Source organism: Lepidochelys kempii, chromosome 9 (assembly GCF_965140265.1).
Source record: "Lepidochelys kempii isolate rLepKem1 chromosome 9, rLepKem1.hap2, whole genome shotgun sequence".
Classification (NCBI taxonomy): domain Eukaryota; kingdom Metazoa; phylum Chordata; order Testudines; family Cheloniidae; genus Lepidochelys; species Lepidochelys kempii.
The window spans coordinates 16851277-16874968 of record NC_133264.1 but is presented as its reverse complement, the minus strand read 5'-3'; the positions used below and the strand labels follow the sequence as shown (position 1 = coordinate 16874968).

The window sequence follows — 23692 nt, the reverse complement described above, 5'->3', positions numbered from 1 at the left end:
TTCATATTCTCTGTGTATATATAAAGCCTGCTGCAGTTTCCACGATATGCATCTGAGGAAGTGAGCTGTAGCTCACGAAAGCTTATGCTCTAATAAATTGGTTAGTCTCTAAGGTGCCACAAGTCCTCCTTTTCTTATAGCAATTTAAGAAGAGAATAAGCCTATAGAAAGGAAATTAATATTATTAAGATATTTTCCTTTCTAAGCCACACAGGCCATGCCCGAGCCAGGACTCCTAGAAATATTAGGCTACTGTAAGATGTATTGCCTATGTTTAGTTTATTTTTTCTTTGCAGACTGCATAATGTAGTGACATGTGTGATCAAATCTTTGTCAGGCTCCTTTGATTGTCTTTGTGCTCTGCCAAGTGGTTCAGGGAATCCTGTCCTCTCCTGTGTTAAGCAGTGTTCCCATCTTATATAAAATATACTTCATTTACTGTTTTAATAACATTACTTCACATATTTTATCTCCATAGTCAGTAATGCATACTGATCACCACACTCAGTGATATAATTGTATGTGAATGCATGGTCCTGGTTACAAAGGAAGTGGTCAGAGCCACTAAAAATGTAAATATTTTTCAGTACTATACTTTGATTAATTTCAACAGCAAATTTTGCAATTTACTGACACACAAGAAAACTTAAGGCATTGTACCCAACCATATCATATAACCCATAGAAATTATCCTTCAGCCTCCTGCCCTCTCACCTAGGACACTTAATTCCCCAAAATATTATAAGAGAAATCAGACTATGTATCATTCCTGGAAAGTTAACAAATCCAGATTCTGCTGGAACCAGGAGGGAAGCAACTGCCAAAGATGAGGACCTGTCATGCTGTAGACACTGCTAGGTCGACCCAGCTACTGCCTCTCAAGGGGGTGCGTTTACTTAAGTGATGAAAAAATCCCTTCCATTGCTGTACCGCGTGTTGCTGCAGCTGTGCTGCTGTAGCCCTTGTAGTGCAGACATACTTAATGATGCAGTGACATCTGCCTGCTTTTGGAGAACTGGAAACAGCTTTTAGAGGTGCGATCTGCCCCATTCATATCAACAGATGTTAACTTGGATGCCAGTGAGAATATTCTAGATGTCACATTGTTGTTAACTTCAGAGCATGTAAGAAAGGAAAGGAGAAGGGCTGATCATATTATGGATAGCTGAACAATCTATTTTGACAGTTTATTTTGGTGCCACTTCTTCCCAACCAAAGAGGAGCTCAGCAGGGCCTCTGAGCCCCTCAAGGGGGAGCCAAGCTCAGGAAGCCCAGCAGGGCACACAAGCTTCATTGAGGGGAAAATAAGCCTGAGAAGCACAGTAGATCATGTGTTGTCCTGTGCAAATGGGTGTTTCCAAGTCCCACTGAAGAGGAGCCAAGAGCAAGAAGCACAGATAGCATGCCTGGTCATATTTTGACCATCTGCACAAACTACTATGAGCAGCATCTTACCTGGGTAGATCCGGAAAGAGTACCACCAGCTTTTTCCCCCCACTCCCCAGTCTGACCCCTGGCCTCAGACAAGTTATCCTCATGCACAATTATTGAAATATAACACTACTGGTGCTAATGATCAAGAGAGCAAATTTAACATTTATATTCTGCACGTATTCATGTGAGTAAAGCTCAACTGCTTACAAAACGGGTGCAAGCATGTTCAAAAACAAATTAATTTTAAAATGCAAGTGAACATATAAAGAGGGGGTTTTTTGTTTTAGTTTCTGGGCCCCCCCGTTATTTAGCTATTCCCCCCCCAAAATTAGGCAATTCACTGAATACATCTTACTTCTTGCTCTTTGTCCCTTTTCATTCATATTTAGCAACACAAAATTTCCACTTTGTTTGCAACTATGGTTGCTATTTTTTGGTTCTAGACTGTTCATGGAACTCTAATACTAGCTAACGAAGATTCTAGTATGGCAGTTTAACACAAGGGTCAGGTATCTGAACCTTTAATATTCTGACTGCGTTATATTTACTCATCGAGAATCTTGCCCAATGCTCACTCTGCTACATTGTCAATAGGATAGCAAACTGGAAAGCACTATTTCAACAAGAAGAAATCAAACAATGCTGAATAGATTAATGTGGGGAAAAAACTTTAAGGTCCCAGAATCCTAATATATTATTAAAGCTAAACTCATTTTAAGAATGAAAATATTACCATGTTATATACCAGTTTTATAAACTCATACTGTATTACAACTGCAGTAACAATGGAGAAAGGACCTCAATCTCATCTGATTAAAAACTGGAAAATGCATCAGATCTCATCAACTTTGCAACTGAAGTAATGAAAACCACACAAATGTACCCTCAAAATCAATCTTTCTTCCTACGGGAAAAAGGAATATACTGATACAATTCAACCTAGATCACGCTACCTGCAAAAAGAAGAAGACCCTTAGAAGACTGCCGGGAAAATGGGTAAAAAAGAAACTGTTCTTTTGCATATGAGCACTTCTTCCTTTTACCCACAGCTTAACTGTTGAACGATAGGAAAAGGGATTAAATTATTTGATCTTGGTGTTTGTGAATGGCTCTCAATGCTGGGTAAACGTTTTCTGACTCATCAACTGAATAACTGCAGAATGTTTATGATACAACAACAAACCGTTAGAAATAATAACTACAATGAAAATGTTTGAACAGTGCTGTAAAATAGATAACCTGTCTGCTTGAAATCTGCTCAGGAACAAATGCTTATGGTTAAGGCTACGATTTAGTCACGGAATCCATGACTTCCAGTGACCTCCATGACTTCAGCGGTCAGGCAGCCCCACAGCTCTTGCCGCCACAGGTGGTGGGGGGAACCCCTATGCTCCACGCGGGGTCGGAGAAACCCTGAGCTCCTGGCCGCAGCAAGCCTCTGGAGCTGCGAGTGGTGGGGGTACCCTGCAGCTCACAGCTGAGATGGGGGTGGGAGCACCCCAGAGCTCCTGATCTCCACAGGCAGCGGCGGCCCCCTGGAGCTGAGGTGGCAGGGGTACCTCACAGCCCTCAGCTGCTGCTGGCGGCTCCTAGCCCCTGTGCAGCTGCCTTACTTCAGGCGGTGTGGGGACCCACAGATCCCCATTTTGTCCTGGATATTTTTAGTAAAATCATGGACAGGTCACGACTTCCATAAATTTTTCTTTTTTGCCCATGACCTTTTACTAAAAATATCCGTGACAAAATCTTAGCCTTACTTATTTGTTAGTATACAAAGAACCCTGGAGGGTCCTGTGAAAAATGAAACAGTATTCAGTGTAACTACTAAATTTAAGATGACTTGCTAATTACGCCACTGAAACTGCAAACGCTCTAAAGCATACACCAAAAGTAAAAGTCCTTAATATTTTTAAAATCTCACATGAAGTAAAAAATTAGTAATTACCAATGAGTCAGGCAATTGCCATCTTGGTAGTCTAATAGCTTAATATAAATCAAGAAGTAGAGCGCTCCACACACAAACATGAGGTAGGAGATTTACAAAGCTGTTGCAAGGTAAGTTTTGTCATTTATTAGTCTAGAAAGGTATTGTATATAGTATTGTTAAATTAACAAAAAAAGTCACAAGTAACAGAACTTACCACACATATAACAACTTTGAAAGCCTCCTGCCTCTCTTATGCTGTTCATGTCATCAGACTGTACTTCCTGCCAGAAGAATCAGTAAAATGGCAGCACTCACTGAGAGACACCGGCATCATTCACAATTATGAAGACAATAAAACAATGATAGATAGTTCTAAAATATTTTGTAAAATATTCTGTCAGTTATCATCTTTTCCTTTACCATACTCCATATCCCTCAAATGTTAAGCAACATGCAAGCCAAGGAGTTAAGTAGCTTTCTCAGGGAAAAAGACAGGGCTCTGAAGAATCTTGCCTACATGCGATACGGAAAGGCCAGGGGCTCAAATCTCATTGGTTGTACATATTATAGAGTACAGACTGTTCCACTGATGACTACCAAATAGCTGAACATGGTGAAATTGCTGTGTTTTTTCATTTTAAAATATGTAGGAAATGTCATTTAAAAAACTGCATTAAAAGAGTGTTACGGTTTCAAAGTGAAATCCTCAAACATCAGGAAATTACTAAATTAAGGCTGTCCTTGCAAAATCAAAAAAGGTTTTGGAGGACTTTTATGAGCCATATCAGCAATTGTGATCTCTCAGACTAAAACAAGTCAGAAAACCCTGAACTGGAAGCTTAAAATTAATTTTGTATTTAATTTTTAGCTATCATCTCACATGTTTTGACTTGCAACAGGACTGCAAACTACTATATCCCATTTCAATAAAGTGTTTCCAAGATAAATAAGTTATCGATGTGTGTCTGTTCCAATGTGTTACTGTAATGAACTACTAAGATGAGAATTTACATCCATTTCAACCTCAAGGCATCTGGCCCCAAATAGCGTTTGAGCGGTGACCTGAATCTCAGCTTTAAATAAAAATCCAATAGTGATTAAATTTTCTATTATGTCAACATCAACAAATATTCCTCTTAGCTTCAGAACCGTTAGAAACACTATGCTTTTTCCCTCCCCAAAAACCTGCAATTCTTCTCTCTTAAGCAGTGGCAAACAATGATAGTAAAAACAATATTCCAGAAGTTAATAATTAAATAGGTTGAAATCTGAGCTTGTTTGTCATTGAGATATACTATAAATACAGTATGTTTTCCCATCACTTCTATATCAGTTTCACTAGTGGGAGAACCGCAGACGTGAACAATTCCAATTGCTATAGAGGTCTCTGAGGCCCTTATGAGGAAAGATTAGAAAAAGATGTACATATGGTACAGCTTGGATAACAAACAACTCATTTGGGTCAGGGGAGAGGACAAGCTAACAATATATGGATATTTGAAGAACAGAAAGGAATTATGGTACAAGGAGGTATAAACTAGAAGCTGAGGTGGAAAATTAAGAAAATCATAGTACCAGAAACAACTTCCTGACAGCGTCAGCTGTATTAGTCTGTGGAAGAGACCCCCAGAGGAGATGATGGAATTTGGGACTTTAAAATTAGACTGAAAATATATTAGAAAATGTAAGGTGGAGAATAATTCACCATTGACTGGGGCCTGGACTAGGAGGTCTAAATCTCTTCTCTCTCTATGATCTATGATGCTATCCATACTAAGGCTTGAACACAGGATTTTGATAAATTGGAGAGGGTTCAGAGAAGAGCGACAAGATTGGTTAAAGGATTGGAAATCATGCGTCAGTGATAAACTAAATAGATTGAACACCTGGAATCTAACAAAGAGAAGGCTCAAGGCTGATTTAATCACAGGCTACAAATACCTACCATGGGCAACAAATATTTGATAATGGGATCCTCAGTGTAGAAGACATAGGTGTAACAGGATCCAATGGTGGGAAGTGGAAGCTATACAAATTCAGAGTGGAAATTCAGACTGGTTATTAATCATCGGAGTAAGTTAGCCAGGGTTGTAGTAGATTCATTCTTGATTTAAAATTTGCCAGTGATGAGGAATGTTTTTTTTAAAAGATATGCTCTAATTCAAATAGAGGTTTTGTGGAAGTTCTACGGCTTGTGTTATGAAGATCAGACTAGATGATCACAGTGGTCCTGTCTGGCCTTTGAATCTATGAACCATAGTACTAAAATAATCCATGTTAAAAAAAATGTTTGAAAACCAGGGTTCTAACAAAACTTTCTGTAACTGTTTTACAATGGAGCTACTGTCAGCATGGTCTCTTTTTTGAGAGCTGTGCTAGCCCAAGCTATGCTATACTACTTAGGTAAGTCAACTGCATAGTTTCTTAAAACAGTGTGCATCCACACTGAGCACCATTACAATCTGTGTTTGGCTATAACTGTTTGAAAATGGTTTCAAACATCATCAAAAGTGTCGAAAGGATCTAAGATAGAGAAACAGTACAGATGTACAGACTGCAGTCTATGCCATAGCATCGACTAGAATAATGTGTATTAAATTAAATCTACGAACCTTCTGTAATTATGTCCTCTATCTCTGTGTCCGAGGAGTTCTCTGCATGTTTTGTATTGTTCTGCAGCTCTGACTCAACACACACAACACTCATGACCTGACCCTCCATTAGGAGCCTTTTCTTCGCAGGTTGCTCAACCAGCAGAGATGAACGACTTACCTGTTATAATAAAAGCAGAGCAGTATGAAACAACAATTAGAAGAAAATGGCACATGGTATTTAGCACTTGTAGTTGAGCCACTACAACAGTGTTTGCATTCTTTATCCTGTTCATTGTTATGATACATAGTGCCACTCATGCACACATCATTTTATAGACAAATAAAAGGACAGGTTCCTGCCCTATGGATCTTACAATCAAAACTAGACTTAACACAGGAAGACACTATAGTAAGCAAACGGAGATGAGGAAGGTGAATGAGTCCATGAGAGTTATCCAATAAAGTGATCAGCAATGCAGAAGACATCACACTTTTCAAAACTACAGACCCAGTAGTCTGGAACTGGCCATTTCTGGCTTTAAAAGTTTCTAGTGGTTAGCAACAATCTGCTCTTATAGGGCCAACTCCTGTCAGTGTTTTGTCAGTGACTTTAATGGGATCAAAGTTTGTCCAACACATCTTAACACCAAAATCATAGTATATGCAGAGCACCATCTCAGATATCTACATCAAGTAATTTTTCTATAAGATGGATAAAAATAAAACTAAATATTATAAACAATATTACTAAAACTATTTCATCTCACTATATACATGTCCTCACAAAAACATATATACTTTTAAATAGCCCTCTTTCCCGCTCCCCCAGAAAAATTCTTTGCTATGGTTCTATTAAAAACTAGTAACCTGCCATTCAATTATACAGCTGGACGAAAAAAGTAGCATGAATTCGAACTATACACTTAAGATAAACCTGATTCACATATGCTGTAATACATGTAAATATGCAGATATAAAATATGCTGTAAAAGTGCTGTAACAAATTGGCTATAAAACAGAAGGAAAAGAGGGTCAATCCCAAAATTCTGAAAAGTTATTCAGAATACAAAGAACTTATCTATGTAATAGCCACAAATAACTGAACCAGATTTGTTTGCCTTTTAAAACATATATTAATAGCTTTTAACTTTTACACTTACAGGAAATGGCTCTAAACCCTCCTGAATCACAAAGCCCTCAATAACATGGGTCAGGATCTGTGGTTTAACAATAGCCTGTGGAGGTTTGTTTTCTAGGCTAGGAATGCTATTAGGCATTGATGTGATGTTACTCCTTGTGGCAGCTGCTGGAAGCAAAAGAGGAGGTGGTGGAATAGAGGCATGTGAAGGGTCTGATGGAGATTTAATTACTGAGGCACTGACTGATGATGCCATGGCAGGAAGTCCCACTTGTTCTGGAAAAAATAATTTAAAATAATATATTATACTTTTAATCAGTGTCCAGATATTTTCACAGAGTTATAGAAAGCAGAGATGGAAAACACCTACATTACTGCATTCCTGGTCTTGTCAATGCAGATTTTTTCCCTATGGTTTATATTATAAACTTTAAATTATACCAATGATAGGACAACTTTACTTTCCGTGGAACAGTCTTCCAAGGAAAATAAAGTTATTCTAATACCCTGCACCATTAGGACATTTTTCCTGACATTCAACCTAAATCTCCCTTTGTTCAGTATCTCCCAGCTATACCCACCTTTGTCCACAACAAACATCTTTAAAATATTTGTATCATACAGTCCTTAGCCATCCATCTAGATTGTAAGTCCACAAGGCAGGAACAGAGACCAACATTTAAAACTTGGGAGTCTACAGCTAGGCTCCTAAAACCATATTGAAGCACTTCACTAGATACGGTCTGTTTTCCAGTGGTCTTATTGGACAAACCCTGTTCCTACTGAGCTGCAAATTCATAAACTCATTAGAAAGCCAGGCCACTTCTATTTAGGTGCCTAAATATGGATACAGGAGCCCAGCTGTAGGCACTCAGATTTGAAAATTTTGGCCTGTGTCTCCTAGTGGCCATCTAAGATGTCATGCACACTGTGATGGGGCAAGGCCAGATGGCTATAGAAAAGCAGTGGGAGATAGATATATTAGCTCCAGGCTAAACAAATCCCTGGTACCAGGATAAGTGAAATGGCAGCTGCTCCAGCTCAATTAAGACACCTGGGGCCAATTAAGAACTTTCTAGAAGGCAGGGAGAATGCTAGGTGGATTGGGACACCTGAAGCCAATCAGGGGCTGGCTGAAACTAGTTAAAAGCCTCCCAGTTAGTCAGGTGGGTGTGCATGTCAGGAGCTGTGTGAGGAAGTTGCGCTGTTGGAGAGACTGAGCAGTACACACCATATCAGGTATAAGGAAGGAGGCCCTGGGGTAAGGGTGAAGTGAAGCTTGAGGAAGTGAGGGCTGCTGTGGGGGAAGTAGCCCAGGGGATTGTACATGTCATGTTTATAAAAGGTCAGCTACCATAGCTGATACTATTAGGGTCCCTGGGCTGGAGCTTGGAGTAGAGGGTGGGCCCAGGCTCCCCTCCCCCACCCCCTTTTCCCCCTGATTAATCGCTGAGACTGGGAGACAACAGAGACTGTGCAAGGAAGTATAACTTCTCCTCACCTCCCTCGCTGGCTTATGATGAAAATGTCTCAGACTGTGACCCTTGTCTCTAGAGAGAGAAGGGTTACGTGGAGGGTCACAGTGAGCCTCTGAGGCTAGTGAAATCCGCTAGGAAACACGGGACCCATGGAGGCAAAGACAGAGCTTTGTCACAACACTTATGGTATATAAATAAATTCACTATTATTCTAATCTTCATCTCAGCGGGTTAATTATTTGTTGCAGTGCATCAATAATATTCACTTCTTGTCTCTTATTCTATAGAAAAAAACCCTCAAAACCAACAAGGTCTGCATATGCCTTAAACTGAAAAACCACAAGTGTATTGCTGTTTCCTTTGTCCTTCCATGCCCTAGTCCCTCTTTATTTGCTGTCACACACACATTCAGAGGTGTAATGGTCCCCTTGCCAGATACTTCTCTCATCTTTCCAGCCCAAGAAGCTGATTGGACTGATACAAATCTCTTAAGAGGACTTAATTAAAATAGTAGAATAACTTGCAGTTAAAGAGATTTGTAAATGTGTAATATATATTAGGATTTTTAATTTACTCTGTGTTTAGAATAAAAGTGTTTGCTCTGAAGTTTCTCATCAAAACAAATGAAGGCCTGGGATAAGATAGGGGTTGAAAGTAACAGGAATTAAGTTAGGCATTCTGTAGTGTAGAATATTGACACCTGCTTTGATACTTTTTGAGGTTCTACAGTGGTTCTATACTAGAAACAGACCTGTGGCTCTGAGGAAGAACACAAAGAAATAGCTGAAGGGTTGGAACCTTTTGAATGAGTGGCACTGCAGGTTTGCTTATGTAATTAACTCCTCTGTTTGCTGAAACTTGAAAAACACATATCTGAGACCATTTCTTTTGGACTCCCCCAACAGACTCAGGTATGTCTGGGTTGTTTCATGACAATTACTAATAACAGTTATACAATACACACAAAGGGCGCTCTAGTTGGAGTGGGAGCAAAACAACAATAGTGGAACCTGTGCAAAATGACTTCTTCAGTCCAGGCAGAATCCCTTCTAGCCTTCCAGGAGGGCATAATATGCTGGCTCCTCCAGGCAGGAGTAAAATATACTTGTACCTGATGTTGGCTAGTATTTGTTTTTGACTGAGTATATACGGTAACTGATCCTGATACCAGTCAGCATTCTCTCCTGGCATGTGAAGGCAATAAATAAATCATGTCCTGCTGTCTGAGGGAAGAGACTTTTTTATGCTTTCTTCTCCCTGGTCTATTCCAGGACCTGATCCTACAATGTGCGGAGCACCTCCTGTGATGATCAAAATGCTCTGAACTCCCTCTGATTTAGGGAGGAATTGAAGGTACTCAGCACCTCACAGGAGTACTCATCTACCTGCAGGATCAGGACCTAGTGCAACAGAATGGAAGATACAGACAAAGAATATTTTCTATAATTAAACTAAATATATTTACTGGTTCCTTTTGTCTCACAATATGCCATTCTCATGACCTACCAAAAATTGAAGTGAATTGGAATAATTACAATGCAGCTGATATCCTTATAGCATTTTCCAGATCAGCTTGTATGATCAGGGCTGCAGTATGTGGGGGGCAGTTCACAAACCAATGAAGATTACTACTGTTATTAATTAATGAATTAATTGTGGTAGTGCCTATGGGCCCCAGTCAAGACACGTGTTCCATTTGCTAGGTGCTGTACAAGCAAATATGGAAGCAGAGTAGCTGCCACAGAGACCTTGTGTCTAAGAGGTCAAATGATATACAAGCTGTACGTCATTTATCTTTTTGTTTGTTTTTAATATAAAAATCAATTAAAATTAATCAAAAAGCATATTCTCTCTATATAAATAGCTTTCTTAAAATTAAAATTTTTTCATATATTTCTTTATAATTGAATACATCATTCTACCATCCTGCCTTCTAATATATTTCATGAAGCTTCATTAACTTAGAGAACTCTCTCATTAAACCGTAAAAACAGGTGAAAGTCAGATACTTTTGCTTTAAACATTTCAAGCTAGGAAAGTTACCTGATCAGAAAGAGATTCAGGCAGAAAAGCTGACCTAATTCCACCAGTCTCTGCACTTGCACTCACCTGACAAAGACTCCTCTGAAGCAAGCTCCTCGCCATTCCCTAAGGTTATGACTGGTGGAGACAAGGTTGGTGGGGTCGGGGTTCTAACCATACGGACGCATTCGGACTCCTCTGGCATCTCTTCCTCACACACGTTCTCCACTTGGTAAATCTGCATTGAACAGATCACTGGTTTAAGAAAGATTTCCATTCTTCCATAGCACCCCAAAACAGATACATGAATGTAATCTTGACAAACAAATTTCCAATTGGTTTTTAAAAATATATTATCACCTGTTAATAATATACTTTCATTTTTCCACACTACAGACACGCTCCTCCCCCCCCCCCATCTATCCATGAGTGGATTCTGATGGCATAGTAATAATGAGAGCAAAACTATCAGCCAAATTCTAAGACATGTATACCATTCTCTTCACAGACAGGTGGTCCACAGAACTTAACTGGCCCTCCCAATCTCTAATCTTTCTAGTCTTCCATGTTTTATTATATATATTTAAAGACTATCACTAGATTTAAGCAATAAAACAGAATGGCAATCTTGGTAAAGAGGACATGGATTGAAATCGCAACACTTTACATTATAAGATCCCTATTTTCATTGTTTATAATTTTGCCAAACTAACTGTTTCAGCTAAAATTTAATGTGCCAAGTGTGTCTGCCTCATACTGAATGTTTTTGGAAAGTTTCAGCAAACACTGTACACCGATTTCTCAGAATGAGTTTAGGGGAAAATGCAATGTTTTGCCCATGTTAAAAAAAAATCTTATAACTGTTTCATTAAGAAGTTCTATCATCCCCATGCTTTGGACCAGAAGTACTTGAAATTTGGCAGGTGGGGTCACCTGGGAATGAGGGATGTGACTTTTAACATCCTCATGAAAGTCCACCCACGTTTGGTCAGGTTATAAGCCTCTGAAAATTGCAGTTTGCACATGGCCAGTGGAGATTTGTTAGAGTTAGGCAGCTAAATTCTCTGAAGATTCTGTCTCTACTGAGCATGCGCCATCCTGGGTCTGCAGGGTCTGAGTGAGACCTTCCCATCAATTTCTCCTCCCAGCTCTTGGGGCACCAGGCACAGGAACTGAGAGCAGGATAACTATCTTTCCTGTGCTCACAATGCTCGCCCTGCTGGCGTTCAGGATGCATAGAAAAGGAGGGGTCCTACGGGAAAAATGTGAGATCATTCCATTAAACACTATCATAATGCATACGCACAAGGGGGTCAAATTAAAGATGGCACAGGCAACCTTAATTCTGCCATTTCCTAACTTTTGAGTGTTTGACTTTGTAAACTTAACATTCTTTTAATGTCATTTTTTTTATACAATCTTAGGTAAAGAGTTTACAAATTATACCTTTTCATTAAAAATACAGAGATTCACAGTATCAAACAAAAAAGGCTTCATGTTAATAGGGGAAGTTATATTTTACAATCAATATTTCTGAACTGAGAGCAAGAATCAATTCAGTTTGGAGTCTTTAATGTACAAGGTCTCCAAAATTATGTGCAAACACCAGAGTGCTTTCCTTCTCATACAGCTGCATACTACAGTAAGCAAAACAAGGATTTCAAGAGAACATGCCAAGTTTGCCAGCTAAAGTTGTTATAAATTATTTTCTCCAACACTATAATGTACATTGAAGTGATTTACTGACAGTCAACTCAGGAGATTAGGGAGTTCAACTCCAAGCTGTCAAGAGACACCTTGCTTCCATCCCCAGGTCTTGTCCCTGCCTAAACTAACAGGGGACTGGGATTAACATTACCTTCCAAATGCAGATCAAACAATAACTACAGTAGTATTTTCCTCAGTCTGGTGATAGCCTGAAACAAAGCCTATGAAAGGTGTGAATTCCCCTGCACCATTAATCTCATTGGGGTGTTATGTCTAAAGCCTAATGATGATGCTTTAAATGTCAGCATTAGCTATTTCACAACTGATCATTTTAGTAGATGGTGAGAGTGAAGATCATGAGGGTAGAAGAGAGCTGCTGCAGAGATGAAATCCAGAAGGAAGAAAGAGAGAGAGAGTTGCAGATGGAGAAGAGAGAAAGAACAAAAAAAAAAAAGGAGGATAGGGAAGATAGAGAAACAAAAAGGAATGAACACCTGGGGTCCTGAATACATAATACTAAATAACATAATAAATAATGATAATTGTTAGCCATCCTCTGATAACATCCTTAGAACAGGACCTTACTCTACAAGTAGTCCTGTTAAAATCAATGGGACTGCTCATTATGAGAAAGGGCACCAAAATCCAGTCCTAAAAGTTTACTGCTATATAAAGGTCATATTCTACACTTGATATTTGTGCAAACCTCCCATTCACATCAGGGAGTTCCACTGAGGGTAGTATACAGTCCTAAATGTATACTCTGACCCACAGATTATAATTAAAAATGGAATTCAGTCCTCCACATGGAAAGAGTTTGATACCCCTGTTCTGCTTCAGGAATATTAAGCACGGTCATACAGACAGACAATAGTCCTTTTCCACATAAAAGGTCTGTAAGAAAAATGCATATAGTTTCCAAGTATTTGTGATCAGGGAAGAGGGGAAGAATTTAGAAGAAGTCCACTGTATAAATAATACATGTCTGAATACATCAGAATAAAAGATCAGAAGCAAATAATACATAATCTTGTTCACATTACAGTTAGAACTGTTGATTAATCGCAGTTAACTCATATGATTAACTTAAAAAAATTAATCACAATTAATCGCAGTTAAACAATAGAATACCAATTGAAATTTATTAAATATTTTTGGATGTTATTCTACATTTTCAAATATATTGATTTCTATTACAACACAGAAAAGCAAGTGTACAGTGCTCACTTTGTATTATTTTTTATTACGAATATTTGCACTGTAAAAATGATAAACAAAAGAAAGAGTATTTTCCAATTCACTTCATACAAGTACTATAGTGCAATCTCTTTATCATGAAAGTGTACCTTACAAATATAGATTTTTTTTGTTACATAACTGCACTCAAAACCAAAACAACGTAAAACTTTAGAGCCTACAAGTCCACTCAGTCCTACTTCTTGTTCAGGCAATCGCTAAGACAAACAAGTTGTTTATATTTACAGGAGATACTTCTGCCTGCTTCTTATTTACAATGTCACCTGAAAGTGAGAACAGGCGTTTGCATGGCACTTTTGGAGCTGGCGTTGCAAGGTATTTACGTGCCAGATATGCTAAACATTGGTATGACCCTTCATGCTTCAGCCACCATTCCAGAGGACATGCTTCCATGCTGATGATGCTCATTAAAAAAAAAATGCGTTAATTAAATTTGTGACTGAACTCCTTGGGGGGGGGGGTGGAATTGTGTCTCTCCTGTTCTGTTTTACCAGCATTCTGTCATATATTTCATGTTATAGCAGTCTTGGATGATGACCCAACACATGTTCGTTTTAAGAACACTTTCACAGCAGATTTGACAAAACGCAAAGAAGGTACCAATGTGAGATTTCTAAAAATAGCTACAGCACTTGACCCAAGGTTTAAGAATCTGAAGTGCCATCCAAAATCTGAGATGGACAAGGTGTGGAGCATGCTTTCAGAAGTCTTAAAACAGCAACCCGTCGATGCAGAAACTACAGAACCCGAACCACGAAAAAAGAAAATCAAACTTCTGCTGGTGGCATCTGACTCAGATGATGAAAATGAACATGCGATGGTCCACTCTGCTTTGGATCGTAAATCGAGCAGAACCTGTCATCAGCATGGACAAATGTCCGCTGGAATGATGGTTGAAGCATCAAGGGACATATGAATATTTAGCACATCTGGCATGTAAATATCTTGTGACTCCTGCTACAACAGCGCCATGCCAACGCCTGTTCTCACTTTCAGGTGACATTGTGAACAAGAAGCAAACAGCATTATCTTCTGCATATTGTAACTAAACTTGTTTGTCTGAGTGATTGGCTGAAGTAGGACTGAGTGGACTTGTAGGCTCTAAAGTTTTACACTGTTTTATTTTTGAATGCAGGTTTTTTTGGTACATAACTCAACATTTGTAAATTCAACTTTCATGATAAAGAGATTGCACTACAGTACTTGTATTATGTGAATTGAAAAATACTATTTCTTTTGTTTTTTACAGTGCAAATATCTGTAATAAAAAATAAAGTGAGCATTGTACACTTTGTATTCTGTGTTGTAACTGAAATGAATATATTTGAAAATGTAGAAAACAACCAAAAATATTTAAATAAATGGTATTCTATTATTGTTTAACAGCGCAATTAATTTTTGTAGTCGCTTGACATCCCTAATTATAGTAGCACTAACTCTCTTTGGAAATGTTCTTTGGAACAGATACAGTTAAATTGCTGGCCCATCAGAACTCAAGCTGTGACGGATACAAGAGACCCCTACTGAGCTTATGAAAAACAGCTGGTCACAGAATAGGAAACTGGGGCGGGGGCAGGGGAAGGACATCTTATTTTTGTATGTATATTGAAATATAATCCTGTACAATCCAAAGAATTTAAACACACTTCTGGTTCAAGTCAAATATTTTTCACAAGCTCATTGGGGATGATCCCAGCTGGCTGGCTGAACAGTGATTTATACTCTGCCTCTCTTACATATAATATTAAAAGGTAATGAAGATGTCAGTGTTTCCCTTATGTATTTTCACCATTTTTTTCAAGTCTAAATAAGCTTAGGCGCATTATTTATCTAATAAACCTTCTCTAAATTATCTTCCCTCCTCCACCATTATGTGAGCATAGAGGGCTTATTCATTTTCCTTGTGTGTATTGATAAGTATAGATGTTTGATTTCCATTCTTAGTTTTTCACCTTTGATGCTCTTTTCGGTGTAAATTCTCGCCTGTTTAATATTTCTTTAATTTTAATATTTCTAAATGTTTCTAATATTTCCAGTTTGAAACATAACACCACCCTTTCAATATTTAATAGATGGACACATGCAACACCACAAAGAACATATAGTGTGTGAGGAAATAAATGTATTTATGAATATATAAGAAAATATGCCTGAATGAAAAATAATATTTTGTCAGTGTGAATGAGTGAAAAAATCAATGGAAATGCATAGGTGGATGGTGAGTGAATGAGTAAGTGCTTTAATTATGACAGCAATAGGAGCTGTCAAGTAGGCGCACATCAGGAAAACCAGATGACAAAGGTTCTAATCCAGCAAAACACTTAAGCATAGTCTTATCTTTAAACATGTGAGTAATTCCACTGTCTTAAATGGGACTACTCATGCTTGCTGTTAAGCACCTTCTTAAGTGCTTTGCCGAATCAAGGTCAAAATGACTGAGCCACAACTGAAAACAACAACTAAAAAATAATAAGAGCTAAGACTAGCAAAGAACAACTTGATTAGGGCAGTGGCTGTCAACACAAAGTGGGCATAAACATTCCCTAAATCTCTCTTGGTGGAGAGGCTTTTCAGTTACAGTACCAACTGAACTATCCAAAATTCAGTTACCCATAACTTGCTTTTATGTTCCCTGATGTCTATTATATTGAAAATTCCCAAAGCCTTGATTAGACAAATGTATCTGAATATTAAAATTGCACTGTATTTAATATAGAGGGCCAAAATTTCATAGTCCAGAGGGGAACTTTCCACTGGCATAAACCTGGTGGAGACAGCTCTTGCACCAACTGTTCCCCACTCCGGCATAAGGGGAAGAAGGGATTATGTTAATGACATTCCACGGGTATGGGGGAGCTATTAATTCCCTGAGGGACCTTATGACAGTGGTGTAAGTTACAGCTGTTCCTGTGCAGTTCTCTGTGAACCTCCATCTCCTTCAAATGAACTCAAGTAGAACTTGTGGTAGGATGCAGAATATGCCCCAAAAGGCTGTCTGACATTTGGCTCATATTCCTGGGCTTCACTCAATTTTCACTTGGTTTTGAACAACAACAAAACATTTTCTTCAAAGGATATGGTTTCAAAATGGAAAAGTCAGTTCTGCAAAGAGAGTAATATTACTTGCTTATACAGCAATAAAATGAGTGTCAGACTGGGAGCCAGCTTTTCAACACACCACTTTGTTCAGGTGCCATGCAGTAATGCCAGTTTTACCAAACCTGTAAATGATTTTGAGAACAGATTCTTCTTTCCTTACACACACAAGAGATTTTTGTCATCTATGGCCATAATAGAATGTTGTTGGAAAAAGGGTTTTTCACTTTCAGTTAAACATCAAAAAGGAAATTTCTGAGGGCTTACCACAGGGGTTTCAACAGGTACCGATGGTTGTACTTGAAGGTTTACTGCAACAGTCTGTGGTGGTGGAAGAGTCTGAAATGGCAGCTGGACCAAAGCTTCTGCAGCAGGAAGCTCCTCCTCAGAAACCAAAGTATTTTGCACCAAAACCTGGCCTTGGGATAGAATTTCAGGCTGCATTTGTAAAGACTGCACAGATTGCAAGGGCAGTTGCTGAATCTGGGTTGGAGATGTTGACAGATGTGGAGGGGTTGCAACTGGGATTGGCACGGACTGTAAGGTTGGATATTGCTGGTGTGGTGTTGGAGACACTATCTGCTGGCCTGGGGACATCAAGTTCGGCTGATCTACTGGTCCAATGTGTACTACTGGGGAAGGTGGAACTGTAAGATGGGATGGAAGATTAAGGTGTTGTGCTACTGGTCGTACCGGACTAGTAGTGGGTTGCTGTGGGTTTTGCTCTGACTGTAGAGCTGATGGCATAAGAGGATGTGGTTGTGACTGAATAAGTGCTTGTGGATGAATAATTATGGTGGGTGACTGACTAGGTGAGTGTGCAGGTGTAGGAGACACCACTACTGACTGCTGAGCTGACTGGGACGGAGTAGGAGATATTGTTAAAGGAGGAGGATGTATGTGACCAGGTGAGCAGTGTTGTGACTGGACACTATTGGGAACTGGAGGAAGACCATGGCTTTGGAGTGGAACATAGTGCTGTGATGGAGATGGTTCCTGATTGGGAGGAGTCTGAAGTGTGATTGGCTGAACTTGCTGCTGTTGTAATATCAGCTGATGATGGGAAATCTTTGGAGGTGGTGAATGAAGAGGTATCTGCTGATGTTTTATTAGAGAATGAGGTTGAATTGCAGAATATGAAGCTGTGAGGGGGAAAAAATGACCATTAGTATTTGTTTACTTAAGTTCCAAGAACATTACAATAAATATTTAAATGAGGAAAATTTTCACATCAGATGACTAAAATCAGCACAGAACTTGACCAAGCCTTTCAGATGAGCACAACTTAGAAATACATTAGAAGATATCCTCTTCAATCATATACTGTGTCTCAAATATAACACGTGAACATAATGCATTTATTTTGGTAAATTCCAAAGTGAAATACAGCAATGAACAATTAAACAACATGTTTTAGATACATTAATGCTTTTATAGAAAGACATCTATCTTTCTGCCACCAGTTCTAAGACTATTGTTAATAAGACTTTTAGTTAAAAAATACCATCCTCAACTTTGAAAAGAACAGCATTTACCTGCTTTAAAATAATTATAATATAAAAGAGGTAAGTACTTTAGAGTCAATAAGGTTTGATTAAAATTGCTAACTTAATGTCGGTCAGTGCTATTTAAAAATAGGTTTTTAAAAATATTGGACTGAAAGAGTTTTAATTTAGAACATTTAGACTAAGTCTGTAAAAACTAAGTGCCTAAGGTTATGCAACTAATTAATAATTAGGAACCTAAAAAGTGGCCTCATTTTCAGAGATGTACTTCCCTTCCTCACAAAGGAGCCAGTGACTCCTTGTCATAACTGCCTACCCTGGGAAATTGAAATGCCTGAGATTTTCCTCTGGGGCATACCCTTCCTTTTCTCCATACCTCTTCCCAGCCCTACCTGTTTTCTCTTTCATTTAAAAAATAAATTTAAAAAAAATTAGATATCAAATGATAAAGTAGGGGATAGGTTACTTTCCTGACTGACAACAATGGGGGTCAAAAATTCAAGAGCTGTCTGCCTTGCAGCCTCTATCTCTCTCTCTCTCTCTCTCTCTCTCTCTCAAGAAGCCTGAAATTCAGCAGGTCTGGCTCACCAGCCCCACTCAGCCCACTTACCATGGCAAAATTTCTACTCTTTGAACCAGCTGGAATTATTAAATTATGCAATAGCCAACCTAAGTGCATAGTCTTAGCTTGGTTAACCTCATCCTCTAGCTCCCCACTTTTTTTCGTCATGCTCATTTTCTTGACTTCTTGTAAACTAGATTATAAACTCTCTGAGGCAGGCACAGATCTACCTATGAAGTTTATGCATTGTTGAGCACAATGGTGTCCTGATGATTGGGCCTTTGGGTGCTAATGCAACAGAAATATCGTAACTACCACCACCCTGGATAATACACGCGCACACACACACACACAATCATGCTCCTTTTTGAATTCTTTTTCTCTCTCTCCTGCCCTTCTCTGTGAAGGCATAGAGAATTCTAAGATAAAATTTTTTAAGCACCACTGAAAGTAATTATTCATCTCCAAGTGATTTAAGACCTCAAACATTCAATGAATATTTGAGATATTAGACACTTGCTTGTGGGCTCTAAATGACAGGGTGAACTTTTAACAACCTTTTAAAAGCTAAAGCTTAATCACACCTGGTGTTATTAATTGATGTATACTTGATGTCCGTGTGACAGATGTACTTCGACACTCAGAAGTTGGGCTCTCTCCTTTTCTGTTGCTGTCTGGAGAATCCAGTTGGCTGGCCTTGGTACCAGTTACAGTTTTATTAGTACACAGAGCCAATGACTGAGCTTGACTATTGCTCTTTGGTGGGCCATTCTGTGAACCACACAATACACCCAACTTCTGACTGCGCAATGTTAAGTTCTGAACCTGAGAAAAGAACCAAATATGAAAAGTATAGCTACAAATCTAATACATTAAAGACAAAGATGACAATAGTTATTTACTTTATCTGATGCATTTCATCAAATGATACCAACATATCTGTAAAAAAAAAAACTACACAAGTTAGTATCAGGGCATTTTACAAATCACATAATTTCAGGTAAGACAGAAGACTACCATTCAATTCAGCTTTAAACTGATGACAAAGGAAATATTTTCCAAGTGCTGATCTTTACAAGCTTTATGGCAAAGGCCTCCATTCTTTCCAGTCTTTTGAAAAGAAACTGTAATGGTTGGAAAACAACTTTTCTCTGATTTGATTTGGAGTCTGACAAATTGCTCCAATATTGCTGTTTCTTTACAATTTAAAGAGATACATTATTGCATTTTTTCAATACTGTAAAGACACAATCACCAACATGTGTATATTAAGAGAGGTTGTTTAACTTTAGTCAGGGTCCTGTGTCACAAAACAGGACCATATTCTTCTGAAAGCATCCTTAAATTCCGTGGCGAGCCCTCTAATTGTGCAACGTTAATTTATTCTGTCACAATGAAACACCCTTTATTCCCACCTTGATGCACAATATACATAACTATGTCTCATGGAACATAAAATTAGTCAATGATTACTTTCAAAAATGATTATTTTTGACAATGGATTTTTCTGTTATGTTCTTTAGGTGGCCCGGTCTCTACCCAGATCTCAGCTCCCACAATGTTATCCAGGCAATCTAGCTCAGAAGCTCTTTCTCTGCAATTCGTGCTGGAGAAAGGAGAGTTGGTAGCCAGTTTCAGTAACTCACATCTCCAGCTCTCCAGTTGTTGGCTGCTGTGCCATTCTCCAGGCAACCCAGCCTACTGCTCCCTGATTGTAAACTGGACTAACCTGTTTCCTCTATCCCTGGCTGCCTGGATACATGCAACAATGCAAGGAGTGTATTCTGTAATCCAGAGGGAAAGCTGGAAATCAAGAGGCAACTACAGGAAGGTCTAGGCATGGCTGCGAGACAGAACAATACATGAGGCACATGGCTGCAACAAAGTGGCCAATTCCATGACAAAAATGCCAAATTTTGTGGCATCTTGGAAAAATATCTGACTCTAAGGCTACAAAATTAGGTCGAATTTATAGAAGTCGGCTTTGTAGAAAGCATTTTTACACAGTCGATTGTGTGTGTCCCCACACATATGCTCTAAATGCATTTAGTCAGCAGAGTGCGTCCACATTACCGAGGCAACCGTCGACTTCCAGAGCGTTGCACTGTGGGTAGCTATCCCACAGTTCCCACAGTCTCTGCCGCCCATTTGAATTCCGTGAAGAAATCTCAATGCCTGATGGGGCAAAAACATTGTTGCGGATGGTTCTGGGTACATACTGTCAGGACCCCCTCTTCCCTCCCTCTCTCCGTGAAAGCAACGGCAGACAATTGTTTCGTGCCTTTTTTCCTGTGTTACACGTGCAGACGCCATACCATGGCAAGCATGGAGCCCGCTCAGCTCACCGTCACCGTATGTCTCCTGGGTGCTGGCAGACGTGGTACTGCATTGCTACACAGCAGCAGCTCATTCCCTTTTGGCAGCAGACAGTGCAGTATGACTGGTAGCCATTGTCACCATAATCCAGGGTGCTCTTTTAGCCGACCTCAGTGAGGTCGGTCAGGGGCACCTGGGCAAACGTGGGAGTGACTCAGTCACTTTTAAGTTTCATGGCGATTCAGTCCTGACAGCAGTCATACTACACCGTATTCTAATGAGCAGCCAGGAGATGACGATGGCCAGCAGTCATACTGCACCATTTTCTGCCGAGCACCCAGGAGATGACCATGGCTAGCAGTCGTACTGCACCGTCTGCTGCCAGCAAGATCTATAAAGATAGATGAAGTGGATCAAAACAAGAAATAGACCAGATTTGTTTTGTATTCATTTTCTCCCCCTTTCCTCCCTCCCTCCGTGAAATCAACGGCCTCCTAAACCCAGGGTTTTGAGTTCTATCCTTGAGGGGGCCATTCTGTTTCTCCTTGATGCAAAGCCACCCCCTTTGTTGATTTTAATTCCCTGGAAGCCAATCCTGGAAGCCGTGTTGTCAGTCGCCCCTCCCTCCATCAGAGCAATGGCAGACAAACGTTTCATGCCTTTTTTCAGTGCTGACGCCATAGCACTGGGAACACGGAGCCTGCTCAGATCACCGCGGCAATTATGAGCACTATAAACACCGCGCGCATTATCCAGCATGATATGTAGAATCATAACCTGCAAGAAAAGCAAAACCAGGTGAGGAGGAGGCGACTGCAGCGCGGTGATGAGAGTGATGAGGACATGGACATCGACTTCTCACAAAGTACAGGCCCCGGCAATGTGCACATCATGGTGTCAATTGGGCAGATTCATGGCATGGAACGCCGATTCTGGGCCAGGGAAACAAGCACAGACTGGTGGGACTGCCTAGTGTTGCAGGTCTGGGACGATTCCCAGTGGCTGCAAAACTTTTGCATGAGTCAGGGCACTTACATGGAACTTTGTGACTTGCTTTCCCCTGCCCTGAGGCACAAGAATACCAAGATGAGAGCAGCCCTCACAGTTGAGAAGCGAGTGGCAATAGCCCTGTGGAAGCTTGCAATGCCAGACAGCTACCGGTCAGTCGGGAATCAATTTGGAGTGGGCAAATCTACTGTGGGGGCTGCTGTGATGCAAGTAGCCAACGCAATCACTGAGCTGCTGATATCAAGAGTAGTGACTCTGGGAAATGTGCAGGTCATAGTGGATGGCTTTGCTGCAAAGGGATTCCCTAACTGTGGTGGAGCGATAGACGGAACCCATATCCCTATCTTGGCACCGGAGCACCAAGGCAGAGAGTACATAAACCGCAAGGGGTACTTTTCAATGGTGCTGCAAGCACTGGTGGATCATAAGGGACGTTTCACCAATATCAAAGTGGGATGGCTGGGAAAGGTACATGACGCTCGCATCTTCAGGAATTCTGGTCTGTTTCAACAGCTGCAGCAAGGGACTTACTTTCCAGACCAGAAAATAACCATTGGGGATGTTAAAATGCCTATAGTTATCCTTGGGGACTGGCCTACCCCTTAATGCCATGGCTCATGAAGCCATACACAGGCAGCCTGGACAGTAGTCAGGAGCTGTTCAACTATAGGCTGAGCAAGTGCAGAATGGTGGTAGAATTTGGGTGTTTAAAAGCATGCTGGCGCAGTTTACTGAGTCATTTAGACCTTAGCAAAACCAATATTCCCACTGTTATTACTGCTTGCTGTGCGCTCCACAATATCTGTGAGAGTAAGGGGGAAACGTTTATGGCGGGGTGGAAGGTTGAGGCATATCGCCTGGCTGCTGGCTACGTGCAGCCAGACACCCAGGCGGTTAGAAGAGTACAGGAGGATGCAGTGCGCATCAGAGAACCTTTGAAAGCTAGTTTCAGGAATGGTCAGGCTATGGTGTGAAAGTTCTGTTTGTTTCTCCTCGATGGAGTCCCCTCCCCCACCAGGTTCACTCTACTTTCCTGTAAGCTAAGCACCCTCCCCTCCCCCCTTCGATCTTGCACAGGCAATTACGCCAGTGTTGCTTCACATTCATGCATTATTTATTTATTCATCACACAAACAGGGGGATAACTGCCAAGGTAGCCCGGGGAGGGCTAATGGAGGAGGGAAGCACCGGATGGGATGGTGGAGGAGGGAAGGACAAGGCCACACAGCACTTGAAAACTTTAAAAATTATTGAATGCCAGCCTTCTGTTGCTTGGTCATCCTATGGGGTGAAGTGGCTGGGTGGCCGGAGGCCCCCCCCACCGCGTTCTTGGGCGTCTAGGTGAGGAGGCTATGGAAATTGGGGAAGAAGGCGGTTTGTTACACAGGGGCTGTAGTGGCGGTCTGTGCTCCTGCTGCCTTTCCTGCAGCTCAGCCATACGCTGGAGCATATGAGTTTGATCCTCCAGCAGTCTGAGCATTGACTCCTGTCTTCTTTCAGGAAGCCAACGCCACCTGCCATCTTCAGCCCACCACCTCTCCTCGCGGTCATATTGTATTTTCCTGCACTCTGAGATTGTCTGCCTCCACGTATTTTGCTGTGCTCTGTCAGTGTGGGAGGACAGCATGAGGTCAGAGAACATTTCATT

At 40.3% G+C, this 23692-nt stretch overlaps 1 protein-coding gene across 1 annotated transcript in view; it reads right to left on the bottom strand.

Moving 5' to 3' along the window:
• Window positions 1-23692, bottom strand: part of PHC3 (polyhomeotic homolog 3) — a 113180-nt gene that overhangs the window by 24898 nt on the left and 64590 nt on the right. The window contains exons 8-12 of the mRNA XM_073359450.1: window positions 19305-19545; window positions 16921-17795; window positions 10681-10831; window positions 7116-7369; window positions 5974-6133 (exon numbers count right to left, since the gene is read on the bottom strand). Coding sequence (XP_073215551.1) covers window positions 5974-6133; window positions 7116-7369; window positions 10681-10831; window positions 16921-17795; window positions 19305-19545 — 1681 coding nt within the window. The remainder of the gene's footprint in view (window positions 1-5973; window positions 6134-7115; window positions 7370-10680; window positions 10832-16920; window positions 17796-19304; window positions 19546-23692) is intronic.